Source organism: Argopecten irradians, chromosome 14 (genome assembly GCF_041381155.1).
Source record: "Argopecten irradians isolate NY chromosome 14, Ai_NY, whole genome shotgun sequence".
In the NCBI taxonomy this organism is placed as follows: domain Eukaryota; kingdom Metazoa; phylum Mollusca; class Bivalvia; order Pectinida; family Pectinidae; genus Argopecten; species Argopecten irradians.
Window position 1 is genome coordinate 22,002,926 of NC_091147.1, and position 14,162 is coordinate 22,017,087.

The window sequence follows — 14,162 nt, forward strand, 5'->3', positions numbered from 1 at the left end:
TTCTTCATGATGGTATTTGTGATCACAACTTCAACACTTGCTTCTCATTTGAACTGTTTTCTTTAGTTTGTTTTGATGTGGATCTTTAAGAAAAAATTTCGCCACATGAAAACATTGAAATTATCTATTAGTGCTCATACAGATCAATGTCATTTAATTGGTTTTAACCAAAAGTAAGAAAGTAGCTAATATTATTTTAATAACCAGATTAAATACCCATTTCACAATAAAATACAGTACATTTCAATTTGCTTGCTATATGTACATCTTGTTGTTCAGAAAAAAAAAGTTCTTACCGAATTCCCCCCATTCACCGGGACAGTCATGACTGTAGTTCCGGGAGGCTGGCTCTCAGAGATGGTAGTTTCGTATAAACTTTGCTGAAAGGACGGTCCATCTGTGTCACTAGTATTGTAACCCGACACTACGATCTGAACTAAGGCCGTGCCGTACCGCAAGGGGTTATCTCGCTGCACCGCCTGTTTAAGAGAAACGAGAGTTATCTCCCTTTACGTAAAATATGGTATGAAAAGGGTGTTTTTTCCTACATGTGTAGCTTTAATAAAAGTATTGTTTATATTATGCATATCTATATATGTCAGCATTTGGGGATAATGCAACATGGACTATAAAGACAATATAGCAAGATAAGTCGCAAGATCCATTATTTTGTAAGAAACCACACATAGCTAAACAAATACCTTTAGAACAGCTGAATAAGTCATCTCCGAGAGCTGTGATTCCACAGTAATCTGTCCCGTGATTTCATTTATAATGAACCGGTTTTTTGGATCTGTGAATGAATATAAAAAAAATTCATATAATTCAGAAACGAAAAAAAACAACAATACGTTTGGTACCCTTTAGAGTATGTAAATCAAAAGGAATACATATCAACATATTATGAGTAAGACTTTGAAACAACCTTGGTTCAAATTACAAATCTGAAATGAAAGAGCGATGTCCAACTTGGATCGAGAATGGTTTTGAAGTTAAATATGATAATTATATCCTCTAATAATTCAATGTTGCTTGTTACGAGCATTTCCATTGGCTTAAAAATTTACTTTATCAGCCCATAAAGGAAAAAAATGGCGTCGCCGTTTGTAACGTCGCTTCTGATTGGCTGAGATGACGGCGTAATAATTTCATAGACAAAAGAGTCCCAAAATGAATTTTAAATGTTGAAGAGATTATCTTTAGTAAATTGAATTATAAGGATTAATTTGAATAGATTTTTTATGTTATGGAGATATAACACAAAAATCTGAGTGTACTCTCATCATAAACCGCTTCGCGGTTTATTTAGAGTACACTCAGATTTTTGTGTTATATCTCCATAACATAAAAAATCTATTCAAGTTAATCCTTAAATAATCTGTTCTTATTGCAATATATTGACACAATCATGACGTACCGAGCAGGTAGTATATGACAGGTGTATTGAGCTGGTCCTCATCCTGGGCCTTGATAGGAGGATAGATATTTACAACGGTACCCTGGATTGTAAAATTAAAAAAAAAACTGATTAAAGGAAATAGTTTTATATAACATAAATAATGGTACAAATAATGACCTGTAAAAATATTCATGTTGTAGAATGCTAACAAAAGAAGTTTAGATATAATTAAAGAGCTTTTCGCACGAGGCAATATTTTTGGGCAAATTGTTTTATATGAATGCGCGATTTCATTTATGTGCTGACCTATTTTTGAGCTGTAATGTGTTTGTGCGAAAGTAAGATATTATCCTAAAACATATATAGAAATCGTACATACCCTGGTCGCGTTTACGTGCACATTTCCGGTATAGTAATCGAAAGTAAAACTGGGGTTGAGGTCATCTACGTCTATGACATTAATAGTTAGAGTTGCGCTGCTGCTCAAAATATCTCCACGGGTGGGGTTGTCCTGTTGGAGTAAATACATACAATAAAAATCAAGATATGTTACGATGGGGTATATATATCAACCATTGTTTGTAGCTTTAAATGTGATCGCAGACTTATATACACGATTCTTGAGATTTGATAAAATGTGTTTTTGCTCTAATTTGTATTCCATATCATTCGCAAACTCAAATGGGAAATGTTAAATCATTATTGAAATATAAGAAATAAAGCAAGGAATCAATTAATCACGCCCTCAGGATACAGTTTAACCTTGGGACCAATTCCAAAACAGATGCATATTGTAAATTAAACACTGAACCACAAAATTGCGGTTTCCATATGTATTTGAAGGTTGAACAGTTTTCGGTTCAAGCGAATTTATAAAACAATATTTAGGAAATAATTTTGTGCTGATATATTAATATGTAATTAAGAACGTCTAGTACTCGCAAACGCACGTGCACATATTGAATGTCGTAGCAAATGTTACAGCATACCAATCCATAATGCAAAAGTCATGTGTAGTAACCGTACAGTTCGATTGACAATCAATCGATCAATTGTGTTTTTCAATGACATCCGTTACATCCGTTACAGTATAAAAATAACTGAAGAATGATTTAACATATTAACATGATGATAACAAAACAATGAGATATTGAAAGAAATTGGTACTCACCCGTGCTTCAATCACCACTGATAAAGAGTTCAACGTCTCATAGTCGAAAAGTTTTTTGAGTTTTATATCTGGATAGAGCGGGTACTCGATGTCGAAATAATCGGAATAAGGACCTGGCACAATTCTGTAGGATATCTGGTCATTTCCCCCTCCCCTTTGATCAGCATCCGTAGCTACGGCATCGCTAAATAATGTGGTACCTATGGCGGTGTCCTGGGGAAACGGAAATCGGAATTATCAACATGGATAATTTATTTGAATATGCAATATATCTTTTTATTGTTCCATTTCACTAGTTACTTAAGATATTACTTGACATACTATATTTCAGATATATTACGCAGAATAAATGTACATTGAGGAAGTAACGATGAATCAAGGCTATGAGTTTCTATTATGCTGATGTAGCCACAATAATTGATAATCAAATGTTCCATTGCATTTCGAGAATGCTAATTTTGTTGAGAACTCACACAGATTTACTCCACTTACATAAAGTCTCAAGGTCACCTTACCTCCGTTATGTTGGCGATGTAATTAGAACTGGAGAATATAGGCGGATTATCATTAACATCCTCCAATATCACACGAACCACAAGAGGTATCTGTAACATAGAATCACGTATTCCAGATTTGCATATTACAGAGTTATCTGCACTTGCGGGTAGGTATTGATTGTGACGTCATGTTTTTGCGAGCGTAACGTCATATTTTTCGAAGAAAATGACGTGAATTGCGCTCACAAAATAATGACGTAACAATCGATACCTACCCGCAAGGGAGCTAACTCTGTAATATGCAAAGACTGAATAATAACAATAACTCATATCTTTTACAGCATGACAACTTTTTTGTTTGCTTTGTTTATGTCATCCTTTTGCTTTCGTTATTATTAGTTTTTATTTGTTTTTTTGTTGTTTAGTTTTTGTTTTATAACTATAAAAATATTATTATTATCATTATTGTTATAGATTGCTGTAACAGATATAATCCTTCTTTGTGACCTTTGTAAAATTGAATATTCCTGGTCTGATTTATTTGTCTCCTTGTGATAGTGAGTCTTCATTATCGCGATACTTTACTCAATGAAGAAAACAGCCAAAACAAAGTTCTGCCCGTTTAACCAAGTGCAGAATACCGTTGTAGGAAACTAAATGAATTGCATTGAAGCGATATTAAAAAAAATCATTTGCAGATCCATGTGATGTTTGAACTGATTGCTAGCATTAGTAATCTTCCGAACGAAGGATATCAAAATTCTCAGAGAATTCTCTTTAGATTGTAACAATTGCCTAGCGAAGATGGAGTAGATCCATCGTATCAATTCTATGATCATCGAAAGGGATGTGGGCAAGGTACTTAGATCGTGAGGATTTGTTAACGTACAAAGAATATATTATATGCATGCACTGGAACCTACAGAACAAATGGAATATCCTACAGTGAGACTTCACCCAGTGTAATTCTAACTAAAAATAATGAGACTGGTTCTGCATGAGCGTTCAGAAATAGGATACAATCCGAGCGAAACGCCAACATCTAGGTAAGCTGGGACTATATAGGTCTATATGCTTTGCAATTATCGTGTCAACAATACCGTTTACACACGAATTGAAAACCATTTTGTCTCAAGGTCTCAAGGGGCAAGTTCAACTATACATGTAGATTTAAAAAAATTATTCCATTGACTACCAGTGCTTTGAGTATGTCCTTTATCATATAAAGACATGCAATCAGAATTGTGTATGCAAGTATAAAGCCCAGCATAACACATCACGTAGATACCGCAATAGAGAAGCAAGTATGTCTGGTCAGATACTATTCTCGTTATTGGCAGAATAAACGTCAATGGAAATAGCCAGAAAATAATGACGAGCCGGGAAGTATTGGAAATGTTTGAAGCAGTCGGATAGTAATAGCGAAGGCTGCTGAAATAAAAGTGTCTGAAGCGCAGTGTAATTTATAAGAGTGTGTTCATGGTTTTTCAGCACCATGGCTGCTTCAACGTGATGGAGCTGTTGTCAACACGCAATCGCTATGTCTAGTTTCTTGATTACAGATGCATTCGTTTTTGAGTTATGATATTCTTTTTTTCATGAATTCACGATGATCCTTAACTTCGTATATGGAGACGGCGGAGGTAGGATTCATACCGCATCGGATGGCACTGCTATTGTGTTATTTCAAATGTGTAGCAGAAGCAGACACATTATTACCTGGCTACGATAGAAATAAATATCTGCCAATAAAATTACAAAATGGAGAGGCCTTGAGTTCTTTTTTTTAAGTTTTAGTGAAACAGAACGTCACAGTTTTGGGGATACCTATATTTACAGTACGACCGAGTTTAGAAAAAAGGAAATCCCTCACTTGAAAACGATCGTTGATTATCCTATTTTGATATCACCGGTATGTTTGAATAGAAATTCTCAAAGATTATGCAATCCATGGAAATATCATATTTCCAAAACAAGCATTTGGACATGTTATAATATATGTAATACTTAAGGGTCATCAAACGCAAAACAAAACAACGGCAGAACAACATAAACGGTTGGCATTTTGTCAGTCAAAATACAATTATTTGTTACGATAATGAATGTCTATATAGACCAATTATTACGTTACATTTTAAATGTTTCATGAATCGGTAGTTTCATTTTATATACCTAATGACTTTGGACTCCAGCGTGTAGTCCGCTCAAATTAAATCGTGGTTTAAGTCTGTTACAACAACAGACATACAAAGCTAATTTGTATGGTATACGAAATTTGTTTTACGATATCCTTTACCCCATATATTACAAAACAAGCCGGAAAAACTTCCATACGAATGAAGTCCAAGTGATAACTGTCCATTAGGCTTTCGTTAACAGCATCAGAAGCCAGTGCTAATATTAGTGGTTGGTCTTTTGTATCAACATGATTATGACTCCGTTTGATAGAGGAGGACATCAAATATTTACATAAATATGATATATCGCCACTTAGCCAATAGTTGTGTCGAGCCGAAATGTCAAACGTCTGTGTCAGATTTCTTGTACTTTGTTTTATATGAAAGTGATGTAATAAATTGTAATTTGAGGATATAATATATATTCCGGAACATTGCAATATTTCCGGACTAGTAAAATTGTGTGACGGAAATAAATGGTATATCAGACTTACCGGGGGCAGGTCTATTTCATTGAGGATGCGACAGTCAACTTGGAGGATGAGAGTTCCGGTCCCTTGATCCGTATCGAGCGCCACCTGTAGGGTGATATTCCGACTCACTTGGTCTAAGTGGAGGTAATTGTTGGATTTCTGAGATAGATTAACCGTATCAGGCCCACCTAAGACGTCCAGTATGCCCAGTACAGAACCTATGTCGTTAAAAAAGAAATTATAAATGTATATACCAACAATTTCAAACCTAAATACCTAAACGGGAACAGGTTTTATAATGATTTATTATTATCACAAAACGACAAGAAGGTTCAATAGTATATCTCCTTTTTAGGTCAAATGCCAATGCATATGTTCTGAAACTATGAATATGCTGAAGAAGCTGAAGATAATTCCCTATTTTTGTATTAGTTAAAAACCGGAAGATAATTCCCTATTTTTGTATTAGTTAAAAACCGGAACCGATGTATTAATTGTTGTCTTCAGTAATGAATGATACTTATATTACAGTATTACCATCATTGAGACGTTTGGGATTCTTATTTTACTTCGGACTAAAAGTCTTTGAAACATTTTATACATATTGGAAACAATTTCATGGAACTGTGTATAGATCGAACGAGAAGCCGAATGCGCAGCAACAGAAGAAAAAAAAAAAATGCATTATATGTATTTTTGTTATTAAACTATTACAAAAATGTACGTCAAAATATGTTAAATGATATAAATATTGGTTATGATTTGTCGGCGATAGACTTCTGTTGTCTTGGCAATACACATGAGAAGAAGCATCACGATGTTTGGTATTTACTTAATATTTTCAATATTTGTTTTTTTCGCAACTGAACAGGAACACAATTTTAACCGTCCTTTAACGCATGCCGAATACTACATAGCGAGTATAAATGGTTCGTTTCTGCATTAACACCAGAATAACTTATACTGATATTGTGTCTATCGTTCCTCACCTACGGGAGTATCCTCCGGTACATCTGTAATAAAACTTTCATAGCCTGTCGACGAGATGGAGCAGGGATCTATAATAAAAAAGAAAAAGTAATATTAAATCTTATCGACAAAAACGAAAAATTGATCGTTTTTTAGTCCAAACTTCGCATATATGACAAAATAAACGATGCATTTTATTGTAACATTTATTAAATGTACAGATTTATCCCCACGAAGTTGAAACAAATATAGTAAGTAGGGATGTATAGTTATAACATTGTAGAAAACAGAGACAATGAGTTGGGTAATGATAAGCAACCTGATATACATTTATAAATGGTAACAAAATTAGCGAGAGTAGTCGGAAATCAGCTTACATCTTATATAAGTGTACTGGGTGACGTATCGCTACAGGCACGCTACAGGAAAACAGGGGACCCCCATCGCCATCAGGCGTAAAGTACAATTAGAGTAAAATAAAAACAATCGTACACAGATCACGACTATAGCAGTCACTAGAGGTAACGTAAATAGCAGGTTCACGATCAACCATAAAAAGATTGGCAGACTTATGGTTTTTTTTCTGATAATGTTCATTTGTCAGGTGATTCGAAGTCATCGACCTTGTTAGCGAAGTTCACTGACATTGTACAGCAAATGGTATAGCGATCAATATTGTAAATACTTTAATTTTATTGGTTTTCAGGTTTTAAAATTCATCCCGTCGAATGCATTTTGTACATAGAATTAATTACCATATTGTCGCTGTGAAGCCGTTTTAAACAATAAAGCAAACCATGGCATCATGACATCGTTTGTTTTTAACGGCGAACCATGCCTAACTCTATTTAGTTCTTCTCAAGCTCTATTATGACATGTCAACCTAATTATAAAGTTTACATCTTCACATTAACGTTTTTGAATCACAAAGTATATCTGTATGCTGTATAAGATATAACAATAGTTGATATACTTAATGCTTCCTTCATAAATAAACACAGCAACTGCTTTTAATAAAACGGTTTTATGAATATTGATGACAGTTTAACGGGGATACTTTACTGATTTTTTGTTGAAAAGGATAAGCGAAATCTCTGTAAACATGCATTTAAATGTTATAACAGAAGGACAGGGAACGATACAGAAAACAAGCTGAATGAAAAAAAGTAAAGAATATCACATATCATTTTGCACATAGATGAAAAAATGACAAGGTTGTGGATGAATAATACGGTAATATATGGTTGTCAATATAAAACAGATGAGAAATGTTTTAATTGTAAACAAACATTGCCCTTCAAGTCATGATACGTTTTGATACAAAACACATCAAATGACCTGAGGTGTGCCCGAACCCTTTGTATTTGTACCAGTGTAAAAATCTTTCAAAAGAGAAAATATAGAGTGACATGAATAGTGATGATATATATAACCTTAACCTCAAGGTCACCACTTCTTTCTAAAGGTCATTGAAACATATTACATCTACATGAAGAATGATCCGCTCTCAAATGTAATTAAGTAAGTGAATTGAATACGAGAGTGACAGCGAATACATTTATGGGGGTTCAAAATTACGCTTTCTCCTTGTTCTAGTAGCTTTGCGCGGGTGTCGCTGATCATGTGTTTCTATCATCTATGTCGGAAACTAGCTTCAATTATGACATGCTGTAGTAATTTCTGATGTAATACGTTTCAGGTTTTTTTCAGGGTTTCATGTTTTGGAATTCATTAGAGTTGCTGTAACAGACGCGGTAGTCATTGTAAAAAGGTGTGACAAGCTTCATGACAAGTGTGCTGAGGAATCCCTCTCCATTGTGCTTCACGAAATTAATTTCAGCATGACAATAATTCCTGCTCTAAATCTTGTAATCTTTGAGGTAATAGCTTTTGCCAGAGCTGTATAGATGGCTTCATTAGTGTTCTAGACTATGTATAGCGTGTGTTAAAACCTGACATCAAACCCCGTCTCATTCACCGCTGGATGCAGCAAACCGACATCACATTCCTCAGGTTTCTTGCATGCGCACGCAATGGTTTGAGGTGCGATAATCGGACACAGTGGTGATACTTCCGGTTTAATCTTTGATTTCCTGATTAAAGCTATACGCATGATTCTGTTTCACGGAAGTTTCTTGGGTTGGTATTATGGTTTTTGATATACAGTTATAAACTGTCATAACGGGATGAATATATAAAAAAAATATTCATCATTTATAATACCATGTAATTATGTTAATTTTGATTTTTGTTTTATTTCCTTCCTACCAGGGCCCAGTTTCATGAATATTTCTTAAATTTAAGGAATATCTTAGCGTAAAATTCTCCATAGGAAAGCATTACATATTTTAAGGACTCCTTAACTTACTAGCTTTTGTAATGCTTTTCTATGGGGAAATTTTAGTTAAGGAATTACCTACAGTTAAGACATATTCATGAATTTAGGCCCAGCAACTAAGCTCAATTTAAGAATGTACCCAGAAGTTGTGATGTATTTGTTTTTGGTACGTGCGTCTGTATGTGTGTTGGTGTGTGATATATCTTATTGAGTCTTCTTGTGAGTTTCTCCGACTTTATTAATTCTAAAAAAAAAACTTTACAAAAATACGTTTAACTCATTAAATCATTATTGGATAATAATTTCAGAGTTATGCTAAAATAGTGTTGTCCTTCCATGAAATAAATTGTCCATAATAAAACAGTTTTTTTTCTGTTTCGTACTATAATACTATGTTATCCCTATTCAAGTGAATGGAATGAATTACATCCATGTACATGTACGCGGTAAATGAAAATCCGATTCCGCCAAATTATGATAATGACTAACATAAAAAATATCAGATCACCTAAATTAATGTAATTAATAACCATGACAGCAGATTAAAATCAACACTCCAGACTAATTCAGAGTATAAACAATCATTGGTATGATACATCTAGTGGTAATCTACATCAACTACGTCGATATACCGTATTCTACTACGGGATTTTGCGGTGAGGTTCAGCTGATCTACTATGCCATAACTTGTGTTTCTATTGTTGGGGATTAGTGATCCCTCTGGTGTTTTATTGGATTAATGCATCGGTGGAAAATTAGCTTAATATAAAAACGATATCACAGAAATGTTTATTTGCTTTACTTTCTTTGCAATCCAGCTCCGTGGAGATAAAAAAAGATGGCGACGAACCCTAAACAATCTGACCTACTGGTTTAGGTTACACCTGGGATTCAGGAAACGTTTAAACAATTTGACCTACCGGTTTAGAGTACACTTGGGAAACAGAACCAATGAGTTTGTGTTTAAGTACGCTTTTCATCACCTTAACGTCTGCTTTAATCAACATCTAAAACTTATCAAACATGGAAGCTAAACGATTCATTGGTAACAAGGGAAGTTTGGAGAAAGATTGACATTATACTATTGGTAATACAAGCTGGTTTTTTCTAAACAATAGCTGACATGAGCACGTCATTCAAACTAATAAAACAGGACATTGCGGTATGTTGAGTGTATGGTGTTTTAGTTCCTTTAGTATAAAGAATTTTATATCAGTTTTTAATTCGTATATGGCGCATTTGTATCGATGAAATATTTTTGGAAGAAACAATCTCTATCCTAGAAATATTTTAGAAGACACAGTTTTTATCATGGAAATATTTTGGAAGAAACAATTTTCCATTTTAGAAATAATTTGGAAGAAACAATTTCTATTTTAGAAATAATTTGGAAGAAACAATTTCTATTTTAGAAATTATTTGGAAGATGCACTTCCTATCGAAGTAATATTTTGGAAAGAAAAAAAATTGCAAACTTTCCATTATAAGCAGTACATGGTGTACATTTTGAGCGAGAACATTTATAATGAATATGCAGCTTTTAGTTTTGGCTGATGCTAATTATCAAAATCTATCAGAGCTGAGATGTATATTTTACACATGAACAATCATATATTCAAAATTAAGGTATTAAAGTCTAGTATTGTGTCAAAACAAAATAATGAAAATTATCACAAAATGAAATCCTTCATTGTCAAGTGTCTGAAGATGAAAACAGGGGGTTTTTTAAAAATATTTTTTTGTCCTAGAAAGACGAAGTAGCCATATCATCACTTTTAATACTTACACGGACGTAGTGCATGTATTTTAAATAACCCCTTACATTACTGAACGGTAATGCACAGACGAAATAGCATGAAATGTTCCCGTATGAATAGCTCAATAATTCCCCTTACATTACTGAATGGTCCTAACAGGACACACCAGTTCAATCGTATCAATGGAATAAATAAAGAGATACTTTAATCAACAATAAAATGGCCAGAACAGTTACAGAGTTCCCCTAAAATTACTGAATGTTTCTTAAACGAACAAATACCTAACGTTCGACCCTAACATCATTATTAACGAATCACAGGTGGTCCGGACAGCTTCAGGGTGTCCCAAACATTAGGATACAATTCTGTATAAATTACCCATCAGTATTCATTGCCATACTCGTACCTACAACCGAAGATATTCGTGAAGGTACGGTAAACCCCTTAACCTAACCTCATCGCCATATGTTTGAACAACCGTCAGTGATTCTGTATTTGCATATTACAGAGTTATCATGCCGTTGTGGTAAGGTATTAATTGTGACGTCATGTGTTTGCGAGTAAAACACATACTTTTCAGGTAAAACGACGTGAAATTTACTCCCAAAACATTTTCGTCACAATGGATATCTATCCGCAAAGGAGGCAACTTTGTAATATGCAAAAACAGAATAGAAATGATAGAGTTCTTTCAAGGTGAACTTTTGTTATCTTCATTATTTTATTTAGTTACTATTTATGACGCACGAAAGTGCAAATTTTATGTGGATTTTTTAATGGAAGGAATGAACAATATTTATTTGTTTAACGAGAAAATACATTTATCGAAGTGTCAGAAATATCCTTCAAAAGAGGAAAGCCAGGAAGCAAATATTTTGCATTTCTTTTGGGTTTGAGTAAGACTGATGCTTTAATAACAACAATAACAGAAAAAAATACGAAAATAAACTAGATGATAAATCAATTAGACGTGAAGTTGACATTAGCGAATAACACATCATATAACCTATGAAATACCCGTTCCTATAAAACAATAACATTACGTGTTCTGCTATGATCCTTTTATCACGCAATGCGATATCGCCCTTGTTAATTATTACAACAGTCCTTAGTTTATACAATGTATAAGATAGAGACTGGGGGGAAGGTTAGTTACAATAGAGAAGTTAAGCAACCTTACGTATACGTGTACGTGTAGACGGGGAATCCCCTGAATTAAGCGTGTATGACGTCATCATTTTATGTTGCCTCGTATCTGCCACACGTAGCCATAACTTGTAGCGCGGCGATTACACGTACGTACACACGTATAGACAATTCTGTTTAAATGCTAATGTGTGGATGGAAGACACTATGCAAAGTATAACTTCAAGCAAATACATATTTATTCACATAATAAATTCATATTTTGATATTTGAATGCAACTTATCCGAGTTCAATCAGTTAGTAAGTTAGATATCTGTTTGGCAAGTTTGACATGCTACGTACGTGAAGCAGTGCTCACATAGCTAAAATGTAAAATGACCATTTACTAAGTTTATTTCTACAATGTTGAAAGCTGATGTCAGGTTTATATCATGGGGAAACATCAATAACAATCGACTTTTTAAATTTCAAAAGAATAATATTGTTGTTGATTTATCATTTGTATGTCTGCACATAACAATTTAACGCGTAAAAGTTATACATGTAATTATCACATCAAACCATGCAAAACAATGAATTGTGCATGATGATATGTATGTATAAACATTGCTTGTCACACTTTCATAAACAGTTCTTAACGTTAAGAATGTCCTAAACTTAGAATTAAACTAAACTTCACATAGAAAGCCAATATAAAATTAACAAAAACATATTAAGGGTTTGGGTTTGATTCATATAATGTCCTATGAACAGCCATGGTCATGTAAGGGCGTGCCCATTTTTTTACTCTATCTAAGCCAGAGTAACCGGAGAAAAACACCGACCAGCGGCTAGTACCTGGTAACTTGCCCATACGGGATTCAAACACAGAGGTGGAGGGCTTGTGGTAATATGTCGAGACAACTCAACCACCCGGCCACCGCGGAACTTTCCTTCACTTTTGTAAATATTCTCTTCAGGATTGCTGATGGAACTAGGACTTTGTATTAAAATGACACCATCATCTTCATGCTATGAGTGGTGCTCTACAAAGCATCAAGCTATGGCTTTTAAAATATTTCAATGTGGATAGGGTTCGTCTACATAAAGGTTGACAGGTCGACTTTTTATAAACATATTTATAGCTAGTTTTGTCATTTTATAGGTGTATGGCTTGCAAATAAAATCCAAACAGTTTACAATTTGCTAGAAATACGTGAATGATTTAGTTAGAATATAAGTTATAATGTTTATTCTATTCAGCTAATTTGATAATCGCAGAAGATAAACAGGTAACAAAAAACCTTGAACAAAATAACGAAGAAATGTCAGTGATTTTGTTTTTCAAACTGAAGTTGATAACTTGCACCTGCACAGGTAATACATTGCTATCAGATTGCTCCTTTTTGCTAAAATCTGGTGGGAACTCAAAGAGTCCATACTCAAGAATACAAAGGTCAGACAGTGAATAGCTGTTTACTTCTTGGTTATATCTATTCACCAGTAAAGGTGTATTGATTGGTAGCGGCTTGTCTATTCAGTGTCAATAACATAGTGTGAGCCTACCGGAAGAACAATTGTCATAATTTTACATGTACGTCTTAGTACACATATTTACCATCTTGAGTAAAGATTTATTCTTAGAGAAAATAGAAGGATAGGAACACTCTTTTCTATATAATTCAAGACAATGGAAATGCCGACAGACGGGATTCAAAACGTAATGCATTATAAATTGTATGCACTATGGCCCTATAAAAGTACATGTACTACATATCAAAATTATAATTAATATTTATACAGTAAAATACATATGTCGATCTACCAATACAAGCAACAAATTTCTTTGTTAAAATGGTCAGTAACAAATCTAATTTCGAAATGTGATTCCTTTATAGAGCAATAATTTCGGGCCCTGATACGAGAACAATTTGCAAATACGTCAACATATTTAGTTCTATTAATTTTTGCGATTTTGATAAATGAATTTATGTGGCAGCTTTATGTAATTACTGGAAATAAAATCAAAGACGCTTACTAACGCGAACTGCTTTTTTAATTTTCAATGTTTAACGTTTTCTTACATTTTAATGTTTTGAACTTCTACTGCTTGTGATTTCGCACAAATATGCCTATAACTTTATAACAAAATTAGTAAAATACGTAATGGTACACAAATGACATCCATGCGAGGCAAAAATACATCTCGGAGTGAAACAAGTAACAAATACAATACGACATTAATGTATCTTGTG

General features: G+C 33.9%; 1 protein-coding gene across 4 annotated transcripts in view; it reads right to left on the reverse strand.

Annotated features, from left to right (window-relative positions):
* LOC138307511 (protocadherin-15-like) overlaps positions 1-14,162 on the reverse strand; it is a 76,338-nt gene that overhangs the window by 8,250 nt on the left and 53,926 nt on the right. For all 4 annotated transcript variants that reach the window (XM_069248299.1, XM_069248301.1, XM_069248298.1 and 1 more), the window contains 8 exons: positions 6,707-6,775; positions 5,739-5,935; positions 3,086-3,175; positions 2,571-2,783; positions 1,779-1,910; positions 1,418-1,499; positions 702-793; positions 297-479 (listed from right to left, as the gene is read on the reverse strand). In XM_069248299.1, coding sequence (XP_069104400.1) covers positions 297-479; positions 702-793; positions 1,418-1,499; positions 1,779-1,910; positions 2,571-2,783; positions 3,086-3,175; positions 5,739-5,935; positions 6,707-6,775 — 1,058 coding nt within the window. The remainder of the gene's footprint in view (positions 1-296; positions 480-701; positions 794-1,417; positions 1,500-1,778; positions 1,911-2,570; positions 2,784-3,085; positions 3,176-5,738; positions 5,936-6,706; positions 6,776-14,162) is intronic.